The sequence below is a fragment of the Centroberyx gerrardi genome, chromosome 5 (genome assembly GCF_048128805.1).
Source record: "Centroberyx gerrardi isolate f3 chromosome 5, fCenGer3.hap1.cur.20231027, whole genome shotgun sequence".
NCBI lineage: Eukaryota > Metazoa > Chordata > Actinopteri > Beryciformes > Berycidae > Centroberyx > Centroberyx gerrardi.
The window spans coordinates 23368456-23393888 of record NC_136001.1 but is presented as its reverse complement, the minus strand read 5'-3'; the positions used below and the strand labels follow the sequence as shown (position 1 = coordinate 23393888).

At 40.5% G+C, this 25433-nt stretch overlaps 1 protein-coding gene across 2 annotated transcripts in view; it reads left to right on the top strand.

Annotated features, from left to right (window-relative positions):
- The window catches only part of camk1b (calcium/calmodulin-dependent protein kinase Ib), a 43625-nt gene that overhangs the window by 12381 nt on the left and 5811 nt on the right, over positions 1-25433 (top strand). For both annotated transcript variants that reach the window (XM_071910101.2, XM_078283689.1), the window contains 4 exons: positions 14797-14928; positions 21980-22054; positions 24332-24470; positions 24995-25121. In XM_071910101.2, coding sequence (XP_071766202.1) covers positions 14797-14928; positions 21980-22054; positions 24332-24470; positions 24995-25121 — 473 coding nt within the window. The remainder of the gene's footprint in view (positions 1-14796; positions 14929-21979; positions 22055-24331; positions 24471-24994; positions 25122-25433) is intronic.

The following is a 25433-nucleotide window of genomic DNA, read 5'->3' as shown; positions in this document are numbered from 1 at the left end:
GGCTGTTTATGATTTGTTGTGCTGAAGATCCCTCATTAAAACCTCTGGTGTTTCTCAGAAGTTGTTTTTCAGTGTCTCACGGCTTCAGAGTGAATTATCTTCCTCATTGCCCATTTTCCCATGTACGGAAGATGTTGCGCTGATAAAACATCACAAAGATGAATCAGCCATGGTTTTAGTATTTGACCTTTTTCATTAGAAAAGACAAAGTCAGTATGTTCCAGCTCTATTTGACAGGACGTTGATGTTTCAAATGTATCAACATTACTGATGTTTTAAAATCTTACATCCAGAATCCACAGTTAATGAGATTTCTATTTGTGTGATACAGAGATTGTAGATTGGGCAGGGGCACAATCTGGCAGTCAAAACAGGAACCTTTTGCTCCACTTGTTCCCTAACACTCTTGGCTCTCGGCTACATTATATGGGCTTTAACACTGATCTACCACTCTGTCTGAGGGCTCTCTACTGCCGAGTGGAAAGCTTCAATAACTCTCCACTCACTGGGGTGCGTGTGTGTCTGTGTGCACACATACAGATGCACTTGTGAAAGCATATAGGTTGTCTATGTGAGAAGATTGCTCTGCATGATTGTGAAATGCATCTGAATTAAATTATGAATTTATACAGACACCATGGAAAGCAATTCCAAAAATAAGACCTCTCTTAGGAATCTGCCAGAGTTGCGCAGAAACTGAAAATAGCTTGTATCAAAGGTGTAGGACACAGCTGCTGATTGTATAAAGTATCTTAAGGCCACAGAAGTTTATAGTGAATGCTTGATACTTCATATCATATCACAAATGACTATCTTGTTAAACATTAACTAATGTTTGAATGACGAAAACATTGTTTACTATAATTAAGCACAGTTTCCTCTAGAGGAAGAAACTCTGCTCAACTTAGTCTATGAATCACATGTGTTGTGGGCATGGATTTTTAAGTCATGAATATGCAAAAAGACAAGTGACAGAGCCAACCAGTAATAAATCAAGATGCGACACAGAATGTGATGACTCACATAATCCAACTTTACCAACTCTGTTTTCATAATTAAGGGTTAGGAAATGTTCAAGTTAGATATTTAAAGTAGAAATTAAAGATATTTGATGCAAATGGGGACTTTCAAGAGAAATTATGTTGTTATGCTATGTTGGTTTTTGGCCTGTTATAACTTCTAAATTCCTTTATACAGATAAAAATGATGTCGCATAATGAATATATGACTATATGACTATTTTAAATTATGAATCAAAGACACGGTACTGCTTTAGATAATGCTTTGAATCCCTTTTGTTAAATTCAGACCAGATTTTGCTTGTCGGTACTCTGGTACAGTATGTAATAAAAGGTTGTCGTAATGATTATCTACCTGATGTCCTGTCCAGATAGTCAGCAAGCAAAGCAGCCTGTAGCCATCATCATCCTGTCATGCTTATATGCATATAACAATGTTAGCATACAATTGACTAAAAATAAGTTGAGGTGTGGACAACGCAGAAACAGGTTAGGACAGGATTTTAACCTGGGCCGACTTTTTTAGATGCTATTTTTATCGCTTCCTCATAATTCAGTGTTTGTGTTGTGAGTCAGAAATAAATATATTCAAAATAATAATTAGAAAAGTAGTTTAGACCAAAGGAAGTAGCCACCTTTATGAAGCAGCTGAGTCTCCCAGCATGAGAGCTGTCCTAGTTCATCTATTATTCATCTCTCTCTCTCTCTCTCTCTCTCTCTCTCTCTCTCTCTCTCTCTCTCTCTCTCTCTCTCTCTCTCTCTCTCTCTCTCTCTCCTTCTGTCTCTGCCCCCCCCATCATTTAGTAGTATATCATATCTCTGTCTCTTGTGTCCTGTCCCCATTGTGTTCCTGTGATCTCTCTTACTCCCTTTTCATTTTGTCCCTATCTTCCCTCACTTGTGTGTGTGTGTGTGTGTGTGTGTGTCACTGGAGGACTACATTCCCCATGTTGTGATTCTACTTAAAAACAAGTCTTTTCTCTTTTCTTTTCTTTTCTTTTCTTTTCTTTTCTTTTCTTTTCTTTTCTTGTCTTTTCTTTACTTTTCTTTGCTGAAGGCTGAGAAGGCCTTACTCCTTAAAAGGGGAGGACACACACAGTGACCGGCTCACATGTTGGACCTCAAAGCACAGGACAGCATGTTACTGTGCTGGCCTTGTAATTCTGTCTCAGCCACTGATAAGCCCATGGAAGGAACGATGAGTACGGCTTGGAGCACGCTCCTCTGTCACTCCATGTCTCCCTCCCACCCTCCCTCTCTCTCTCCCTCCCTCTCTCTCTCCCTCCCTCCGTCTCTCTCTCTCTTCTCTTCGCGTCTCTTCTCTCTGTCTTTCTCTATCTCAGTCACTGTCTCTCTCTCTCATACAGACACACACACAAACGCATGCCTGAAAAAAAAGATGACAGAGCCAGAAAGAGATGATGGAAGAAGGAAGACACTGAAAGTTTACTTTTAAACTAAGCTGCGGTTTCAGCAAACAGGTTCTGAGACAGAATGCATGTTCATTCTGACGCTCCCAGCATTCATACTGATAATCGTTAGTCTGAACCATTCTTTTGAACAGAACGAACTGGAACCGTTTCCCACTCGGACCCGATCCTCAGAATCCATCTCCTACTTATGCCACCCTCAGCCCTTCAGCCCTGCCCTGACCTAATTCTAACAGAAGCCTGCGTATCAGCACAGCACAGCTCAGCATGGCATAGCCTGCAGGTCCTGGAATACACACGCACACACACACACACACACACACTCACATACCACTATTTGGCCCACTTACTATATGCATCTCCATCTGCTCTTTTCATATATTCTCCTAACAATGTTCCATACACTTGCAGGTTTGATCTGTACATCTTCCCACTCTCTTCCTCAATCCACAGCTGTTATCCCTCATTTCTCATCTTCCCCACATGCCAAGGTTATCCAGGAATCGGCGAACTGGCATGAAAAACTTTCTAATATCATTATTATCATTATCATTATCATTTTTATTTGAGTAAACCTCTTGTAAAGTCTCTGAAGAAGGTCTTTAATGTGTGCGCTTGCTCCAAAACTTTGTGCTGACACGTTTTTCTTATTTTTAGCTGACTCAGCTGTCAAAAAGCACTCAGGCTTAATGAGCTTGTGTGTCAGATTGAATGCAATGTCACCATTTGAAGTATGAAAGAGTCGTATGATTTTGTAAGCTTTTTAAACCTCTTTACCTACTGTATGTTTTATGGTATTATTACTAGCAATCACTATCAAATATACCTTGTGGCCTTCTCTGCTAGTAATATTTTATTAGAGATCAAGATATTCAAAGTGAAACTTATTTTCTCTCTCGTCTTGCTCGTTCTGTCTTTTGTCATTCCCTGTCTTTCCCATCTTCCATTTCTCCTCCCTAGGTGGGCTTAATTAGGACTTGAACTGAAAAGGCAGCAGGAGCCTTGAATTGTTTGATCATGTGGAGTAAATGAGGAGAAAACAAGAGAGGAAGAGGAAATATAAGATATTTGAGGAGATGCATGTGCAAGATATTTATTAGCCTCCTTGGTGGAAGAAGGGGTTTAAAGGGGATGGGATGAGAGAAAAGGAAAAAAGAAGGAGAATGGGACCCTAATGTCAGTGTCACAGATACTTCTAGCCTGGCTGCAAAAGAGACTTGAATTGGGAAAGGAGTGGGTATAATTACTGGGTTTTAGGTTGTTTAGGTTGGGACTTTAGTTCTGGCATTAATCCAGGTCCTCAGGAGCCAAAGTCCTGCTGGTTTTCTGTTTTACCTGCTAGTTGATTACATTCACCTGCTGTCCCAGGTTTCATTCAGACCCTGATTACACCAAGTGAACGTAATTAACTACCAGGTAGAGTAGAAAACCAGCAGGGCTCTGGCTCCTGAGGACCAGGAATGAGAACTGCTGTTCTACACAGGGGCATTTAACCGTGTGCCATGGAGGGCCCGAGAGTCTGCAGGTTTTCATTCCAACCAAAGACTACACCAGGTGATTTCACTGATTAGCACACCTTCAACCAGCAAGAGGAACTAATCAGTGAAATCACCTGGTGCAGCAGTGTGTCAGGAAATGTGTTATTGCATCGCCTACTTGTGACTAGCAAGTGTAGGAAAAATAACGTTGTTTGTGATCAGAATCATACTGAATTGTCACTTACCTCCTTAGCCTTAGCTAGTGGAATGGTATCCAGACTCCAAACAATCTCTTGAAGTGCAGCTATCCAGGCTACAAAAATAAAAACAAAATAAGGAAAAACAACATGAAAGCATTCACAGTCGCTTGCCCACAGCAGTTGCCAAGTAAATCCTTATGAACTTTCACTGTTCGGCGTTAGCCTTGGACTTGTTGCGAGACTACCTACCGAAAAAGAGAGAGTGATTGACTAAAATAAAGATGAACTTTATTTATTCCAAAGAGGAAATTGGGTCATTGCAGCAGCAAAGAACAGGATATAGATAAATATAAAATAAAGAAAAAAGTATTGGGTATTAAAGATATACCTTCATTATTCTATTGGCTAGAAAGAATCCTTGCTTTGTTTGTTGCTTTGCTTTGTACAGATGTTGGCAGCTTACAGATTTAAACATTTACAGTCCAGTGCAAGAGCATTTTCACAGAATGTACAAATGTGTTTTGTTGGCTACTCATGTTATAAGATTTACAGAGCAGCTGGTCAAATGTAAATTGTTAGTGATTCCCACTACCAGATTTGCAGATGGAAATAACACATGTGCAGAGGGAGGCATGGTGGAAATACAATGTCAGTGTCTTCCTCGCCATAGCAGGTCTACTGGACACAGGAACTAATCAGCGATACTTGGTCACATTGGGGCAATATTTATTATCTGAGGTGTTTGATGATGTGGCTAGAGAGAACAGATCAATCAAAGTCCTATCAGAATTGTTTGCCTTTTGGTGTGAAGCTTATATTTCTCTCGATGAGCCATGCTGTGGTGGGCGCTGTGGTCTTTGGCTAAAGTTACTGGCAGTGAGTCTAACATACCAGCGTCATGGCAACGGTCCTGCTAAGCGATTATCCCAAAATGAGAGTGAAAAAACACGATGATACCAGATTATCAGTGTTATCAGTTAAAAGTAAACTGAATGAATCCCTTTGATATTACAGCTTAAATACTGTAGGCTGGAGATATGCTCAGGTCTCAGTTCTCCTCTGTTTTCCCAAAATGTCAACTTGTTCACTATGGAATATAAACATAGAATTATTGTATGTGCTCTTACCATTAAAACGCACTAATCCTTCGATAATCGATGCAAATACACCTAAAAATTTAATTGCTAAATAGATTCTGGATTGGGCCATTGAACGTAGCACACAAAGTGCTTGCTTATACGCTACGTTTTTAAATTCAGTGAGTTATGAGACAAGGCTAGCGGTTCTGGTTTGGTTGACCAGGTGGTTGTGTTTGGAGGGCCCACAGAGCAAAGATGGTCCTTTTGTGTTTCAGGGCCAGTGTCACAGTCGGGTTTCTCTGAGCTCTGATTGGACCAGATGGTCCTTCCCTATGTCTCTCTGACCTTTCCACAGTTACCATTTTGTCATCTGTTTCCATACCTTTTTGACCAAACTTCTCAGCAGGCCAGATGGCACAATTGGTCGGAGTTTGAGTAATTCAGGATTTGTAGGAACAAAACATGGCAGATAGTCAAGGAAAGCCTGTGCTCACAAAACAGTGTAAGAGTGACGCTTTCCTGTCCACTTTATGATCAAAATCAGCAGCACTGGCATTTAAAACATGCTTTGAGTTTGAGTTTATTTTAGCATGTCATATTTCTCACCTATTCCACTTTCCTCTAACATCCAATCTAGGTGCCTGCATTAGTATTCATCATAAATAGTACACCAGATCCTGTGGACTGGTAAAAAGAAAGAGATTCGTTCTCAAAAAGAGAGATGTTTTAGAGTGGGATAAGGGACTCCATAGGTGTTGAGACTTCCCTGCTGCAAGAGAAAAGGACAAGCTACTTAGACAGCTATTCAGATATTCTTGAACAAAGAGACAGATTTGCAAAGTGGCTGTTGCATCAGTAGCATCCAGAGAATTTACCTCAGTTGGCTCCGCAACATGCAGTGTAAAGGGTAGAAGTCTTATTTGTCTAACTATGGTGGTGATTTTATGTAAATGTATGATAACGGTTATCCATATTATTATGGTTATTTTTGTTATTATTATGCATAATATGTTAGAATTGATTATTGTACTTACATCTGCTGTTAGCTATGGAAGATTGTCGCTGGAAATAATTAGAGCTCAGCTGTTTTTATCTGTGTGCATGTAACCACAACCTCTTAGTTCTGTCTATGTGAACATTTTTGCATTTATGTTATGTGCCTGGGTAAGGTAATGGTGTATGGGAGTGAGCACACATGCATGTATGCCGGCATGCGCGTTCCTTTGTTTTGAATTCCTTTGATACACACAGCAAGGCACTGTGGGGTACACACATGAAAAGGTTGCTTGTAGCGACAGAAACTAAGCAACACCAAGTCTTTATTTTAAGCAAGTAGGCTCGCTCTGATGGAGAAAACGTTCAGGTGCAGAGAGATTTAATGGAGAGAATAGAGAGTGGTTCATGTAAGGCTGATGCCTTTCACTTGGTAGAATAAGCACGGTGTAGGATAGGCTGAACCTTGAGCAATATTTGAACTGTATTTTTAAGTGGCGTGTGTTTTTTTCTGGCGTTCTTTTTTTGTGTCAAGTTTAGCATTTTAGGATTACTATATTGACAGGCAATGAAATGATGTCAAACATCATGGCTAGGTGACATGTCAACCATAGACATCTTCATAAGACAGAGTACAGAAACTAGCAGACTTGCTGGTTGCAAAGGTAACGGTATGCCTTCATCTTATAACTGGTTCTCAGCAGGGAGATGAGTTTTGGTGGTCACAGGGCGATTTCTACAAAGCACAAACAATACAGAAAATGTAGTATGTAATAGACTGTATATGTTTGTATGATATTTTTGTCAGATGACCTAACCGAGGTTTGCCTTTGAACAGTAAAAGTTTAAAGGCTGCTTTTAGTCTACTGTTTGGGCAGGATAAAAAATATTTTGACAGATTTGGTGCACAATAGCAGAATGTCAATCACTGGAATACATGTCAGTCCACTGTCATGTAAATATTTACACTATTTAAGTCTCAAGGCATTTTATTATCTTTGCTCCCTGTCTAAATTTAAACTCTTGTGTAATGTATTTGCACAGTAAATTTTTGAGAACACGCCCTACTGTTTAGATAGGGCCAGTAAGTGTATCTTTACTGAGGACTCAGTGACTAATAGCCATGCAATGGTACAATGTTTGTGTCTTCTTCCTGGACACGAGTCCCGTGGTGACGATAAGAATATCCTGTTAGGAACAGGAACAGCTCGGTAAACACAAATGTTTACTTAGCAGTCCAGCCAAAACCCACACCAGGCTTAGGCTGTACATCAGCAAACTCCTCACACTACTCCGCTCTTATCAAACATTCAACGCAATCATGCTCTTCATATTTTCATAAACTGCACTGTGTCGGAGGGGGTTTTCAGCATTGTTTACCAGAGCTGTATTAGTACATGAAAATGATCTGCATAGACAAAACCTTGCTTTTTTATTACCTTTTGAAGGTAATAAAATGTTATTATCTGTTAATAAACTGTTTGGCTTTTATTGCTGACCATGCACTTGGCTGAGAGGACAGCTTATGCTGCTAGTGTGAGACAGAGGATGAGGCTCAAGTGTGGAAGCATGTTCTTCATCACTATTATTGCCTCACATAAACTTTTAAACTCTGTGCCCTCTATTTTTGGGATGGCGGATGGCAGGGCTTTGCACCGGCCAAGTGGCATTTTCTTTGGGCTCACAGTAGAGGGGTGTGTCAGTAACAATCAAGCAGTTCAGTACAATTTTGATGTCAAGAATTATGGGGGTTTACGCTTGCGTCGCCCGTTGCAAGTTGCGTTGTGAGTTCTGTGCTATTTTCGTGGCTTTACCAAGTGATGCGCGTATGAACAGATCCTATTCAAAAGCTTACCAACCCTTTTTGTGGATATGTTGGCCAATTTGACTTTGATATAAATCCCTCAAGCAGGAAAAAATGCAGCATTTTTCATTCTAACTATACACATGTGGCTGTGGTGTGAATGATTGTCATCCAATGTAGAACTGTCAGTCAGTATGGGCATGACGCACAGAGAACTACAACTGTTATGGCAAGAAAACCTCCTTTATAGAGGTTTAAGATAATTGGTTTAAGTGCGTCAAATATTTAGGCTAGAAAACCAGTAGGCTCTCATATTAATTTGATAATCTACTGTAGGCCCAGAGCATAAGGAGAATAGTGCATAATCGCTGTGTGATGCCTACATAATACAATCTCACATCACCTGGATGTTTTGGCAAACAATGTAACTTGACTTTTTAAATATTACATAATAAGAAATGATCCTCTATAGATGTCAGAGACTGGCTGGTGGACAGGTGCGCTGTGCTCCTCTGGCCACCAAAGTCAGTTGCCACGCACTGTACGCTCACACTGTACGCTCACACCGTGCGCCTTTGATTCATGAAAATAGAGCCCTTTGTCTTTGTTACACCATCTCAGCATTTTCATAAGGAAGAAGGAAGAAGTCTTTCTCTTCTTCCTCCCCCTTCCGCCTCACCTCCCCCCTCTTCTGCAGAGTTATTGATTACATCAGTCCCAGTTTTAGACAAAATATTTTGAAACTGATTGTTTATGATTATGTTCACCTTCTCTGATGATTGAAAGTAAATCAAGCCCTCAGGCAGGCAGATCAAAACCACTTGTCACTTAAAGTTCAGGCACCACACAAAGTTTTGAGTCATGGATCTCAAAAAAATACAATTATGATGTTGCTCAGATGTAGGGAAATGTTTGATTGGAGAGTAATGACATTCAAAGATACTTGAGTGTTCTCAGGTTTCCAGATTTCTAATGCCTGTATGTTTGTGTGAGCAGCCAGTCGACACCTCCCCAGAGCCCCTCGCTCTGTCAGAGGGTGGATGGGGAATGTCCACTAAATTCTCCAGATCCTACAGAGGAATTTGAACCACTGACAGCCTCCTTCACAGCTGGACTTCTGCCCAAACTCCTAAAGGCCTTTCTATGGAATGTTTCCTCTCTTGGTGAGATGGGACCAGAAGGCCTCACTCTCAGGACAGTTGCTACTTTGAGTAGGCGATGGCTTCAAACAGCTTTCAGTTGACTTGGAGATTAATCGGAGCACCAGAAAAGCCATATGTAGTTCTCTCAAAACAAAATATGTTTGGGACCGGGAGATAGAATAAACTTTTGAAATATTGTAATTGAAATTTAACTTCCCAGTTTCTTCTAAGTTTGTTCAGGCTATACTGCTGTATTACCCCCTTTACCCTTGGCATTAACGTGTCCTGTGTGATTGGACAGTAAACGGATAGAGCAAAAATGGATAAAATCCAGGTGTAAGTGTATCCATTGACGATCCGATCACCAAAACCACCTCCAGAGGTCAGGGAGGTGTTTGGCCAAGCAAAACAAGGTGTTAACTGTCAGTTTTAAAGTGCGTAAACAGTGTTTCCGACAGGTTGTCAGTTTACAGTTTATTGACAACTTATTGACATTTCATTTAGCGAGCCCAGTAACTTTTTTCAGGCACTAAAGTCTCTCAATCTAGTCTAAGTTAATGGCATTGCAACATTAGCTGACTTTTATACTTCTGTCTGACCATTGAGGCCACGTTTCAAACTGTCTCTCCCTTCAGTTGGTGTTTGGCACAGACACATCACGACTCAAAGGAGCACAGATGCACTGTGTCACAGATCCAATGAATTATGGTCAGTGTAGTTCACTAACACGCTTTCTGAGCTGGCAGCATTAAATCTTGATTGTTTGAAAACTACATCAGTGAGAACCGCCAGCTCCATGCATCTCGGCACCCGAAATCAATCCAAAACAAAAATTTTCTTGGTGGGCTGTAAATTTACCTGGGCAGGCCGCCCAAATATTAACATTGTAGGGGAAACACTTGCGTAAATATTAGAAGAAGTGACATATGCACCAATTTGCATTTTGGTCAGGGAAGTTTAAATCTGTTTTCAAAGTGTACACCAGAGAAGCATTTTCATGTCATGTTTTCATGTATAAATGTAATCCAGCTAAATCATATCCAGACACAAGACATTAATGCTAGGTGTAACGGGGGGCATATGTCACAGCACTGATTTTAGACACTTGTGTTTCCTCTATTAAACAGAGTGGTGTTTCTAGAAGTTTCTACTGAAATGACTCTACTGACACAATCAAACATTGTGGTCTAAGGTCAGGCTTTGGCACAGCACAGTTGTGCTATGAATAGACTTCCCTTTTCTTTACAAAGGGGACTTTAGACATGAAGTCAGAGTCTGTTCTGAGGATCCACAACACAACTGTTAAGCACCATGGTGACACTTTTATTAAACAAGTAAAAAACTGTTATTTTACTTTTTATTGATCTAAAGCTCTCTTCACACAGCTGTAAAAAATGATCATAATGTTTGATGATAATAAAATGATAGCGATAGGCTAATGATTATGATACTGTTTATTTAGAATAATATAGGCTAATAGAACTTTTTTAAGGTTACAAATTGCTAATTCAGACAGTATGAAAAACAGTTTGATGTTTGATGTTGAAATGTTCAAATATTACAAATAAAATCACCCAAGGAACAGATTCACAGAATAAAAAGTAAACTCAAGCAAATGCTGGACTGTGGAACCTGCTTGGACTCAACTTTGGACTTTGGAACCGTTTTATACACTGGTGAAAATAATAAATCTGGGAGCTATAATGGTAGACTATTTGACTAGCCAGCTGTATAGCATGCAGCCAGATTGGCAGCTAATGCTAGCAGCCTAGCTATGTAACTATGTTGCCTTCTTCACTAGAGTTGCCAGCCATCCCTTGTAATACAGAATTACCCTCTAATTAAGAGAAAAACGCGGTAGTGCTTAATGAATCAATACAGAACATGGTTTGTTCTGTTTTTTGCTAGGTTGATCAAAATGAGAAAAGGCCAATTATGAATCGCCCACAGAAACAACAGACAAGACAACAACTCAATAGAATGAAAGAGAGGGAGAGTAAGCGAGGAGGTAGCTATTTGCTTCTCAAAAAGTCACTAGGGGAGGGGCTATGCGCTGTGATCAGACCTCTTGGATTAGACAAGCAAGTCGTGCAAATAGCCATCAGCTGTACTAATTTGTCTGCAAATGTTTTGCGAGTCAACACATTTTTCCCAATGGTCCGAAAAAGTAGCTAGATTTGTCACTTTTGAAAATGAAATCGCTAGGAAGGTGTAGCGACAAACTTGCCAAGTTAGCAACGGTGGTTGCTGCTGCTGTCAGTCATGCAAATCTGCAAAGTCAGCATCCTCCTCCTCCAATAGCCCCTTTCCAGGTAAAAAAGGAAAAAGATATCCAAACATATAGATGTTGGTGGGAAACAACATTTTCCTAGATCGGGGCTGAAAATGAATTCAAGGCCAGCTGTGGAATCAGGAGGGTTTTCTATAATTTCTATCTCATGCAAACCAAGCAATCTATAGACTTTTGAAATATGGAATTTGCCACTCTGGCACTAGACTAATTGTTAAGGCCAGTCCAATTACTATTTGTGAACATGAACAACACTCACAGCAAGAAAACAGAGAGGTAAAACCTGAGCCTGTGAATGAATTGAGAAAGATATGGCATTCTCTGTGGTGCAGCTCCAGATGCTCCATTTTGATAACAATACAGGTTCAGTTGTTATTTTTCTGGCGAAGGAGGCTGTCTGAACACAGAGGGACTGCCTGGGGATAAGGGAACATTTTCTGGTTCAGAGCTGATAACACTATTGTAGAATAAAGATCATTTGGGTATAAAAAGTAAAACATTCTGAGGGTCCACAAAATGAATATGCTCTTGTTCACTGTCTATGGAGCAGCTTCAGACTTTAATGTTTATGCCACCTTCAAGCCATAGTTGTCCGTTTTCTGGCTTTGAGAGACAGAGTTCACATATCAGATTTTTCTAGACAATAAGAATATATCAATTCAGTGGTTTCCATTTCATATCTAACTATAAGTTGTAGACCACTAGAGCTGAGCAACTAAGAGTTAAAGCTAATTTATGGGGGACTTACAAGGTTGACTTATGGGAAAAAGTAGAGCATAAAAGCCTTGAGTACACTGCACTGCATCTTACCAATGTTGGACTGAGGAGATGACAGTCATGCCTAGTCATGAACTTGAAAAATGTAAATCTTTAAAACTGAAAATAAACTCTGTGGGCTCTGGATGGTAGCTGTTTTACGCTGCAGAGGGCATGTTCCACACTGGAGTCGTGGTCTTTAGGTCACGTAGTTTCTTTTATTTAGACATTGGCATGAAGCCAAGCAGTCATTCCTTGTTTGTAATGCTGATAATGTTCCTGCGAACCCAGCCCTTGGATGCTCATGGTTCCTCTCTGCCCACACATTACAGCTATCTGTGGCAGAGGAGATAAGGCACAAACTGACAGCTGACACACACACACACACACACACACACACACACACACACACACACACACACACACACAAACAAACTCTTCTATTTTTATGACAGTCAGTCCTTCCCCAAGGATTTTTGTGTGTCGCAATTTGCAAATGTGCACCGGCAGGTATTGGTGCATGGTCAACTCGTCTTTGTGCAGAGGGCAGAATTAATACGCTGACATTTCGGCAGGGAGAAATGTGAAAGTTGTACACCATGAGTGGATGTAGTGTGAATGTTTGGTTGCAAAACCCCCTGAGGAAGCAGGAGTGAGACCTGTTGCGCAAACTTCCCCATAAAAGTGCATCCGCATTCATACAGAAATGTTCTTGTTTCCTTCATTTCAGGTAATTTTCTTCATGGTGCATGGCACCCCTGCCATGTTTTGAGGGGTCAAATAGAAACCTGGAGTGTTTACACCCTGTTCAGTTCATGTTGTTGTGTAAGAATATGCTAATAAGGCTCATTTCTGCAACAACCATCCTTTTGGGCTGCTAGCAAGGTAGCATCAGAGTCATTGCTTTGAAATTCAAACACAATCCAGACCAAAAACAGAAAAAGAAAGAATTCTGCATTAAATAAAGATAAAGTAAATTTCTTGTAAATTTAGGATTGACAAGACATTTGACCAGACATTGCAATTTTACAGCATACACTCCATCTCTAACCTTTGAAAAAATTTAGTAGAGTACAATAGAGTAGAGAAATCTATGTTATCCCCAATGGGGTAATTAGCTTCGCAGCAAGCAGTTAGAATACACAAAAACATCAAGGGAACATAACCACACATTACAAAAACACAGTATCACACAATATAGATCCAACAAAAAGCTCTAGACCTACACAATTTTCACAAATAAAATTTTCAAGCAGGCAGATCATCAAAATGTGTCCTGAGAAATAATTCCTTTTTGCAAAAATAAATTGTCTAAACTTGCAAAAAAGGAGATTTTTTGTTATTGCCATGCTTTACAGTTTTTCTGAAAAGTCATCACATGTTCAAGCATTTGTGGTTTCAACAACCATAAAGAGCCTATTGCCAAATATTGGAGGGACTTAAATGCATGCAATAAATTCTGCCACCATTGCCATCACAGCCTTTGTTTGGGGGGATTTTCCATGAAATCTTGATTTGTTTCCTGTCAGCCTGGTGATGTGATGTTTTAAAATCAGTAGAGTGGAGAAATATGTTGTTCACAATGGAAAGATGGTATACGGCTGCTGTAGCAGGGCTGGGGGCCTTTTTACGCAACCTAGAAAAAAGGTATTATGCTGCTTTACCTTTTAACAGCTGTATTTCTTTCCCAGCTTACTCACACTCTACTAAATCACTATTCCAAGAATATTCCTGTCCTTACGGTATCTGATTTGTACTGTTATTGTACTGGTAGAGATGTGTTGACGTAATGTTTAGTTGAATGCTCAGGAATGTAGATCAGATCAGACAGATCCGATAATGGTCAGGATTCCATATAGTTAGTGTACAGCTTCGGGCCGCAGCCAAAACTCCCTGGGCCTCGGCCAAAAACCCAGAGGTCATAAGAGCTGTCTGCCTCCACTGTTTTTTGGGTCATGGGAAAATGCTAAAATTCTTTTGCTTAATCACAGTTTGAGCTCTGCTGCTCTACTTGGTTTTAATTTATTATTTTTAGAGGGGAGAGAAGAGGGAGAAAATAAGAAGAATGAGAATGTACGCTGTGGCCATCTGGCATTCTGGCAAATGCTAGAAATGGCTGGCCACTGTTTGGCTCGCCATCACTTGGGGGAAAGTTTAAATTTAAAACATTTTGGGGCAAGCATCAAATGCATGTGTAAGTTTTATTCAAACATGAAGAAAATAGAACAAAGAGATGGAGTGGACATGTGAATTGTCGCCCAGATAAACCCCAGCGTTCGCGAGCGGTGGCTCATATCATCCCACCAAATTGTTACTTCCCCAAAAGTTGACTCAGCCTCCCAAAGACCTTTGGAGGACGCTGAAGTTAAAAATAGACTATCTGCCGTCAGCTGGGTAGCATCCCTACTAGTATTTAAAATTAGTATTCAGGACAAGGGAAGCTGATGTGAAATTATCATGACGGTTAGGTCAATTTCACCTTAAAGCAAGAGTTTTCCTTCCTACCTATCCACCATATAATAGATGCATGTGGACAACTCTGCGTAAACACTCAGTGATAAATGGACTCAGGTCTGACAGACTGGCCTGTGTGTTTGTGTTTCAGGGGAGCTTTCTCTGAGGTGGTCCTGGCAGAGGAGAAGAGGACCCAGAAATTGGTGGCCATCAAATGCATCCCCAAGAAAGCATTAGAGGGCAAGGAAAACAGCATCGAGAATGAGATTGCAGTCCTGCACAAGTGAGTGGGCTTCTCTGCATTATGAATGTGACAGGGGTTTTGTCATATTAGCACTTATAGACCCGACAAGTTGGGTTTTTTTTTTCAATGGAAGAGCAAGTAGAGAAGTAAATCAGATCTATAGCATGATGTGTCTTGCAATTAAATCAGAGAATAGTTTTTCACACCAGTCTCTTAATGTAGTTTTATGGTAGCCACGCATTTTTACCAGTAGAAACTACAGGAAAAATACGCAGTTATTCCATGCTGAATATTGGGTTGATTTATAGCTGTGAAATAATATCACATAAAATAATAAGAAAATGTGATGAGATGGCATTTCTGAATTAGGAAGCTGCCACAAAAAGCTAGCACTACAAGTGCTAGCTTTTTAGCTACTAGTTAACATTACCACCAATTTGGCTACTTTGATTCAGATAGCTTACCAACGCATACAGCTTGCAGAATAATAATTTTCAAAGGTGTATGACAGTAATTCCCATAATCACACATACACATGCATGCCCAGTAGCATGCACACCTACAAAAACTACTGCACATAATTCCTTTTCAACCAGCTAATATGCTAATAGCTTCTATTGGTACAAGAGATTTACGGATACATCACAATTTCAGAGACAAAGACAAGACAGTGACAACACTCCCAGTAATTGTGGAGTGGTTCAAATACCTCTCTTTAGATGTGGGGAATTACAGGCCATGGCGGAAATGGCTGAACTACATCGGGTCCTAAGTTATTTTTAGAGCCCTTGTTGCCTGGGTTATGGGAGACACACAACTGTAGCCAATATACAGCCATCCCTGCTGAGGTGAGGATGGTGGAATGAGAGGGGAGGGGGGGGGGGAGTGATTAATTTACAGATTTTACAAATGGGGGTAAACTGGAGTAAACTTGGCCTGAACATCACTGCTCACTGCCCTGTTTCATTACTCATTTTAATAGGCCCTCCTTCACTTCCCCTCGGTACTTAGTGATACGTAGCGCCTACGTCACGCAAGAGGCCACTTGCAGAGCAGGGGGCGGGGTCTGAGCGGGGGCCGGAGTATTATGCCTTTAAGCAGACCTAATACTAAGTACTACTAATAAGTAATAAGTAACAAGTGTGCTTGCACTTTCTAGGTGCTCAGGTGGAGGGATTAGGTGAGAAATATGCGTGATTGGAGTGAGTGAAACTATGTTGACTTTAAAAATGCCAACAAAATATTTAACTTGAGTGTTGACTTAGCCACTACAGTTGGAAAATCACTGAGTTACTTCTTGGTATGTGAATGCACCGTGCAACAATGTAATATGGTTGTATAGTATGATAGGGACAGATCTTTGACCTGGTATTGTCATTTGGATTAACTCCAATTAATGTTGCACTCAAATAAATGCGTGTATCTGACCACAAGGCCATTGTTTTTAATGTTACCCTACCCTCGCAACACAAAGTTTTTCAAGTTATTCAATTCAGTCAGAGCAAGAATTTATCCATTATTAATAGCTCTCTAGCCACTGGTATTTTTCCTTTTAGTTTTTAACATACAGTGGTTCAACCTCTTCTTAAGAAATTTAATATTGACCCTGTGGGTCTTCTCCCAACTGTTCTTTTTATCTGTGGTTTTAGAAAAAGTTGTTTCAAGCCAACTGACCTGCTTTTATATAAATAATATCTCTGAGAAATTTGAGAAATATCGGCATTTCGTAGCACAGAGACCGATGTCCTCAGAGTGACCAATGACCTTTTAGCAGCAGATACTGGAAATGTTCCATCTAAATTCCTTTAGATCTCATTGCAGCCTTTGATCCCGTAGACCATAAAAGTTTATCAGATTGTTTGAGAAACTGGGTTGGTCTCAGGGACAAACCTCTTCACTGGTTTATTCCTATCTTTTCAATAGAGTGTTTTCAGTCATCATAGGCAACTCATCTGCATCTTCAGCAGACATTACTTGTGAGGTGCCACAAGGATAAATTTTGGGCCCAATCTTATTCTCCATTTACATGCTTCCATTAGGCCACATTATCTGCAAGCATAACATCAATTTTCACTGTTGTAACATCAAAACACAGTAATTTCCTATATTTTCCTACAAAACGTAATCGTCTAGCCATTCTTATAAATAACCTTGTTGATACAAAGAAGCAAATATTGCACAACTTATTGAAACCGAATCAGAGATAGTCTTTTTAACTCTATTAAACTATTAAACTGATTCAATGTAATGTCAGTGAAAACACAGTGGCAAGAAGCAGAGGTGTTATTTTCGATGCAATTTTGAGCTTTGACAAATAGGCTAAGTCTTTTTGTTTTTTGTTTTTTTACCAAGGAATATTTCCAAAATGAAGTAGTTTTTAACCTTTGGTCTTCTGGAAAAGGTCCTCCATGCTTTTATTTCATCTCACTTAGACTGCTGCAACTCTCTCATCTCCAACTTGTACAAAATGCAGCAGCTATGATTCTAGGATCTTTACATTGGTTACCTGTTACTTCCCGAATTGATTTTAAGATTTTACTGATGACTTTTTAAGGCACGAAAAGTTCTGGCACCAAGCTATATCACAGACCTTTTAACTCCATAAGATCTGGATCGCAGCCTGAGGTCCTTGGACAGGTTCCTAATGGCTGTTCAAAGGTCTAGATTAAAAACAAGAGTCGATCAGGCTTTTGATATGGCAGCTCCTCAAGGATCAAGGATCACCATTCAGGTCATATTATTACAATATTACAAGTGATGACTAAAGTGGTACTTTGGTCTGGCCTCAGATCAACAATCCTATTCTGAGAAACTGCAGACTGTAGTCTGTAGTCCATGTTATCTTTGTGATACAAGTACCCATAAAAGCACTTTTAAATAGCCCTAAAAATTCAGAATAATAGTTTCATTTACATGTCGCTGCTGTCAGGTGAAAGCCTTGTATCTCCTGTTTTTAGCTTGACCACTGGGCATTTTTTAGTTTATCCAATTGGGTTTGATTGGGTTTCATCATCCCAAGGGTTGTAGAATGTTCTGATCCTGTAGAGGACCATGTGACCCTTCAATTGATGTTAAAACATGAAAATCAGTTACGAGGTTTTCACCCAACAGTGACGATATGTACTAAGGACTTTGAGGTTGGTACTGCAGTACATGTCAGTAAGGAACAGTTAAACCGTTTTACTGATTAGTGTTGTCATTATGCCAGAATTTTGATTTCTATACCTCTTGATAAAAATAAAGAACTACTAGCTAAACAGCCTGGACACAGCCCATGTGAAAGAAAATTGAATGAGAACAACATTTAAAACCAAAAATGAAACTAAATATAAAACTAAAAATAAAATAAAATATAACTGCTTAAATGTGGATGTCTATACAATGTCCAGAGTAGAGCACAAAACTCACACATACATGTATGTCTTATTCACTTTGAATTGTGAGCAATACCCATATCTAAAATCTACTTGACTGCAGGCTCATTAAAAGCAAAAGACCATGAGCCCTCATAGATTGTTGATTTCATTACCAGCCCTCTCCAGTCCTAGTCTGCCCCACTCTCCCATTCTCTCCCCTTCCCTTCCTCTGTCCATTGATTTTCTGGGTTCATTCAGAACAATGTCCATCTTGGAGTATTTGACTAGCTCCATTAGCTGCACATGTCAGAATCGTGTGTAGCTACAGCAAAACAGAATCATTGTTAATGTGACAGTAATGATATCCAGTCCGTTCTGGCCTGTTGCATCATCCTTGGTCTGTTACCTATAGAGCCTGGGAGTGGCTGGATTTCATGGTAATGAAGTACTAACTTATGCGCACATAATAGTGTGTGCTCAAGTTTCATAAAAAGTGTGCAGATACACAGATATAAGAATAAAATCCCAAACTGAAAATGTACAAAAAAATCAAAACATAAAAACAGAGTACAGACTAGAAGTGAGCCAAAAAAAAGTATTTTTCAAAAGTGTTTTAAAGGAGGTCAGAGTTGGCCAGCCTGATCTCGTCGGGCAGGTCGTTCCAGAGCCTTGGGGCCCTGATGGAGAAAGCTTGATCACCTTTAGTCTTCAGCCTCGGTTGTGGAACGACCAAAAAAGCTGCCGGACGATCTCAGGCTGGGTTTGGACTCACAGGACGTTACACAGAGATACAGCTAGGCACTAGTCCAAAAGGTACCTTAAATAAATCAAGAAAATAATTGAACCCTTCCCCATGAGGTGGGGGATGATGGAAGATGGGTTTGAGAACCCGTCAACCTGCCAATCATGCCGCACAGTTTCACCCAACAGTCATATGTGATCCTTACTGGCTGCGGAGGCTGCAACCCAGCTCCCTAATTGGCTGAACTCCTTATTCTGATGCCCCATGAGACCCGTGGGTGGTGACAGGGGAGAGCAGATGACTTATTTTCTTTCTCTGCCAGTCAGCCTGACCGCTGTCTACCTTAAGTTACCATACCCACGTCACATCTCTCTCACACACACACTTGCGCAGAAATGCAAGGTAGCCACTAAACTCTAATATTGTTACGACGTGTATATCACCTTATATAAGCGTGTGTGAATGTGCACGTGTGTTCACATGCGTTCACGTGTGCATGAGTGTGCCTGCTCACTTGGCAGGTGTAATACGTCATTCATCCTCCCATGGATCCATCTATTCTTCCCCGTAGAGTTAAGCAGATGAATGAATGTGTCCATCCTTTGTCACAGGCTGGATATTAGTCACTGTTGTAATCTGACATGAGCTCATGCTGACTCATAGACAGCTAACTCCAGTACAGTAGAGACACTTGGCCTTGTGCTGTCATTGTCTATCTACCTCAACTCAACCCACAAACACACGCATGCGCACAGACAAATGTATATTCCCACACGTGTACATGAATAGGTGAGACACACTCACACACACACACACACACACATACACGCACACACACAGAGGGAATGGTAGTGTATTAAGAGAAAATGGGAGAGAGGTTGGAATGGAGGTGACTGTTAAATTGAGAGTAGGGAAATTGGTTGCCATCAAAGTTGTCACAAGGGTTTTGCATACAGTGGCGCACAGGGCTTCGCACCCAGATGGACCTTGCAGTTACCCTGTTGCAGAACATACAGACTTGCTCAGATGATTCCTTTTTCTGATGCGCTACAGCACAGCTTATTACTGTTTTCTGTGGCATGGCTTGCTCTGGTGCTTGCAGCATGCTTTCTGCTCCATGTGACCGGCTTTTTCCATTGGTCAAAGTAGGAAAACACTCAATAATGGAAAATATTTTTCAGTCTTTCAAAATGGAGTAGGCAAAGGATAATGTTAGAGCATGAGGCAGAGAAGCCCATGTCAGAGGTTTTAGATGATTAGCAAGTAACAAGTTTTAGTCTAGTTGCAGAGAAAATGAGCTAGCAGGTAAGGCAAAGCTAGGCAACCTGTAAGCTAGTTTAGCTTAGTGGGTTTTTTTCTCAGCGGTGCAATATGCCTTACCTCTTTGCATGGGGCTATTAACTTTATGGTGGCACATGGCTATATAATCATCCTAAATCTGAATAATATGCATTGGCCTGGTATATAATCAAATATTAAGTTGCAACACTTTATGTTAAGCTGTCATGATTTCATAAAATTGTCATGCTAAAATGTGACTATTGATCAACCACTGAGTTGTAAGTAGTATGCGAGTTGCAGGTCTAGTTGTTCCAGCTGTATTTCCTCTGATAAGCTGTAATAGGGAGTGAAAGTGACAAGTAGCACTCCTGCTTGTCACGCTCATGCCTACAGCAATTCCCATTTATTTCCCCAATGACAATTATAATAGAATTTCTCATGAAATAATGATGTCATTAATTTAACCAAAACACATCTCTTATTAGAAGATAAAGTTATGAACTATGATATACATGTACAATAAAGTACATTGCAATAAAACCTTTAAAGAGCAAGCCAGCAATCAGTGATGAGGTGATGAGGTCAAAAATGTGTGTGATCCTTAGCTGTTTATTATTTGTTAGAAATGTAGCTTATTGCATCATCAGAGAAAAAAATTAGTAAACAGTAGTCCTACAATAACTATGTGCGTGTGATAGTGCGCATGCAAGTTATTGACGAAGGTCTCATGCTACTGAAGTTGCACACGGCCTCTCATGTCATAGCAGCACCGTGTTGTTTCCTCTGTGCACATTTGCCTGAATGTGTGTCAACATGTCTGTCTCAGAGTGACAGCTGTGTGCATATGTGTAGATGCATACAGTATCTACATAGATAATGTGTGCATGTGTCATGTCTGGCAGCATTTCTCTCCCACAAGCTGCAGATACAGATACCACTAAGGTATTTCACAAAGGACTTTCATTCCAAAATGCTAAAGTTCATCATTCAATATCCTTAAAATATAGAACATCCAGTCAGTAAAAGTTACCTACTATCCTGTAAAATGTACCACAATCTGCTCTAAGGTCATTTTTCAAGAGTAGGTGGCCCTTTTTTCAAACGATGGATGTCTAATTTTGGAACAAAACTCTTCTATTGTAGTTTAGTGGATACTTTCTTTGTGTTTGTGTGTGTGTTGTTGTGTGTTGTGTGTGTGAGATGTAACCTAGGTATGGTAACTTAAGGTAGACCCTGGTTAGGCTGACTGGTAGAGAAACAAAATGCCCATCCAGAGCTGGTGACTCATCTGCTCACCCTTGTCACCACACCCACGGGTCTCATGGGGCATCAGAATATGGAGTTCAGCCAATTAGGGAGCTGTGTGCCGCCACACTGGGTTGCAGCCTCCGCAGCCAGTAAAGACACATTTGACTGTTGAGTGAAACTGTGCGGCGTGGTCGGCAGGCTCACCAAGTCTCAGACCCTCCTTCCAACCCGCTCTCATCATCGCCTCCAATCAAGCCGTTTTCTTTATTTTAGTCCCTATGGATGCCTTGATGAAGTAATGTTCGCCAGCTGCAGACAAATATCACAAATGTGAATAACTAAATAATAATAGTTATTATTTTTTATAAGAAGAGGGATGAGAACTTTAAATGTACTTTACTCACAGGATCTTTTATTTTATTTTCATCTTTCCCTCTCTCTCTGCCCGTGTCTCTCTCCTCAGGATCAAACACACCAACATTGTATCTCTGGAAGACATCTTTGAGAGTAAATCACACCTCTACCTTGTCATGCAACTGTGAGTATTCACGGCCGTGTGTGTTTGTGTGATGTGTGTTTGAAACTCCCTACCTGTGGTGTCTCCCACGCACTGCATGTCATATGCCATTAATTGCACTCTGTATCACACGTTCGCATGCGCACGCACACACACACACACCCACACACTCACACACACAAACAAACACACACGCTTACATGCCTACTCATGACAACCACCGGGGAGTACGCCCTCACACCTGCAGCCTGTCAGCCTCCCACCCACCTCAACTACTGAAATGTCAGAGAGAGAGAGAAGGAGAGGAAGAGAGAAAAGACAGATGGAAAGATCTGGAGATGTATTAGCTGAGAGGGTCCAGAAAATAAATAATATGTTTATTCATAGTCAGTGGCAGATCAGAGAAATGAAAGAGGGAGGCAGAGAGAGAGAGTGTAGAGCTCTCTCCTGACAGTATGACCGGGGGAGGGCTAGTGATTAGTCATTCATAGGCACACCCATGAATCCTGTTTTGAATGTCTATATCAATATTTCCCTATGTTTTAGAAATCTCTGGTGTCTTCTGATAATATCAATTAAAGCTTGGTTGCCATCTCAGTTAGTAAAGGGACAAGATGGCAGTAGTTTAGAATGAAATCGATTATTAGTTTTGTCACTTTCAAGCATTGAATAAAGTATTGAAATTGCGAGCTGCAGGGTTGTGCGTCATCACACACAGTTGTGGTCCGATCTTTGACCACCTCTGGTAAAACTAAAGCCATTCTGTAATGATGGCCGTCATCAGAGAGCTGTCACTTTCAAATGTATCCAGCTGACAGTGTGTCTTCCAGTGAGGGCTTAAGAGAAAATGAGAGAGAGCAACAAAGCACAATCCACTGTTTCCACTGAAAGCAGTAGGTGGGCTGGGTGACATGGGGGATGTTGTTGTCCACCTTAGCTACACAGCCAGAGGCCAAGTCAGTTTTAACCATAAGCTGAGAGTACAAGAACTGACTCCCACACTCCTGTCTTTTCTCCTGTTGTTTTCTGTCTCTTTCCTTTATGTCATCTGTTCCCTATGTATTTTTCTACCTGCCCCCGATATGTTTTCTTCATGTGTGATCTGATTTGAAATATCTAGAAGTGTGTGTGTGTGTGTGTGTGTGTGTGTGTGTGAGTGTGTGTGTGTGTGTGTTCATGTGCGTTTACAGTGTGTAGTATACACAGCTAATGTTAATACAGGTTTAAACCCCTGTGCTGTCAGCAGTTCACTGTGTGCTGCATGTGTGCTGCAAGTTCTGTCGGCAGAGTGAGGTCGCCATCTAGTGGCCATTAAGTCTAATATCAAGCTGAATGGGTCACACTTTATTTGACAGTCCAATGCTGATACTCCACTTACTATCAAGTGACTTTAATGTGTCACTAAAATGTTAGGGTGTTAGGGGAGTTCGCGTTACATAGTCTATAGAGATTCAGCAAATAGTCAAGTGACACTTTGTTGAACATCTACTTTTTGTCACCTGATAGTTGAGTATGGACATTAGACTATTCAAATAAAATGTAACCGACATCTAGACATTATGTAAATCTAATATGTACTGTGTATTTAGCATAACGATTGTTCATGAATAGCTACAGTGAACAACCATTAATGTGTCACAGTAGTACTGCAGCCTCACATGAATAGAATAGTTTGTCAGAAACATGTAAAAAAAAATTAAACTATGATGCGGTTATCCATGCAGATCAGGCAAAATCAGGCTGGTCGGCATAAGGGGCACTGTAGCTATTGCTGAAGGCTTTGAACAAAGAAACAATTTTGCCATATTCTTCCCTTTGGATTTCTAAGTAATTATGACTTTCGTCTCCTCATGATGATGTTTGATTGTTGTCACCGTTTGGCCCAAAGGTGTCGCTGCATCAATCAAATTGTTCTCATTATGGTCTATCAGTCTTCAAAGTCCCTTTTTTCCTTAACTTAAGCTATTATGCTCTGTGTCCTATTTTAATTATATTGTAACTCTATATTCTTTATTTTAAAGTTTTGTTTATTTTAGGAAATACAGCCCTTACTTTACATTTTCTTCTTGCTCTATCCCTCATGCCCCTCTGTCTCATCCTAGCAGCCTGTCCTGCTTTTCCCTCACACCCTGAAGTCAGTCTCTTCCCATTTCACCTTTTCATACTTTTAGACTTTCTTACTACTTTGTAAATTTCCCTTCGCCCAGTCTGACTTGTGTGGTCGTTATCTCCATTGTATGTCTGAAAAAACTTCAATCTTGAAACTCGAAATCAGAGAATCCCTCCTTCTTCATCCAGGGTATCCGGCGGGGAACTGTTTGACCGTATCATAGAGAAGGGCTTCTACACAGAGAGAGACGCCAGTAAACTCATCCAACAGATCCTGGATGCTGTCAAGTACCTGCACGACATGGGCATTGTCCACCGTGACCTCAAGGTCAGTCAGGGGTCAGAGGGGTCAGAGGGGAGGGAGGGGAACTGAAAGGTCGCAGCAAGTGAAGGACAGCAACCAAAAATCTGTCTTCTGAAGAAAGCAAAAGCAGCTCAGACAATTGGCCTTGAGCAGTTTTTTAATGAATATTTAACTTGAGCTCCAAAGGCAGGAAAACATTGTTTCATACTGTGTTCATGTATTGTAGAAGTATCTGGTGGAATATACTATTAGTAACCAACGCAATCTCAGAGCTTGTCAGAGACAAAATCACTGTGTTCCCCCAAATTGAAAGACTGTAAACGAGTTGCCATTATAGTGTGGCCTTGCTGAAAGGAAACCGTGCTGTCTTCTTAATCCCTTCTTTACATGCAGTTCAGTGAAGTGTAACCAGATTAATCCTCATTTGGAGATTACTAGTGTACTCGTGTGTGAGGGGGGTGGTGTGGGGATGAGTGTGTGCAGGAGAGAGACTTGTGCACGCACATTATACTGTACTTTATTTATGTCCCTTTGCTTCGGTGTCGTAGCCGGAGAACCTGCTGTACTACAGCATGGACGAAGACTCCAAGATCATGATCAGTGACTTCGGCCTGTCTAAGATCGAGGGCTCCGGCAGTGTCATGTCTACGGCCTGTGGGACACCCGGATATGTTGGTAAAGCAGTGATCAAGTCAGACAAAGAATCACACACTGTATTAAATAGAGTAACATGAAAGGCGATGATAAAGTTCAGGTGTTTTTTCAGAAGAGGATTCCTTAGAATAATAATAGTACATTTTATTTGTATAGCACTTTTCAAGGTACTCAAAGACATAATATTTCACTGTTCCCAATTTCCCAAGGGTGAATTGTGTGGCAGTTTTATTGTGTCATGCAATATATAGATCTACTCATGTAATTCTGTTAATCTTATGGTATTGGAAAGTCAAATCACCATTTGCGATTATGTTAGCAAGGGTGATATGA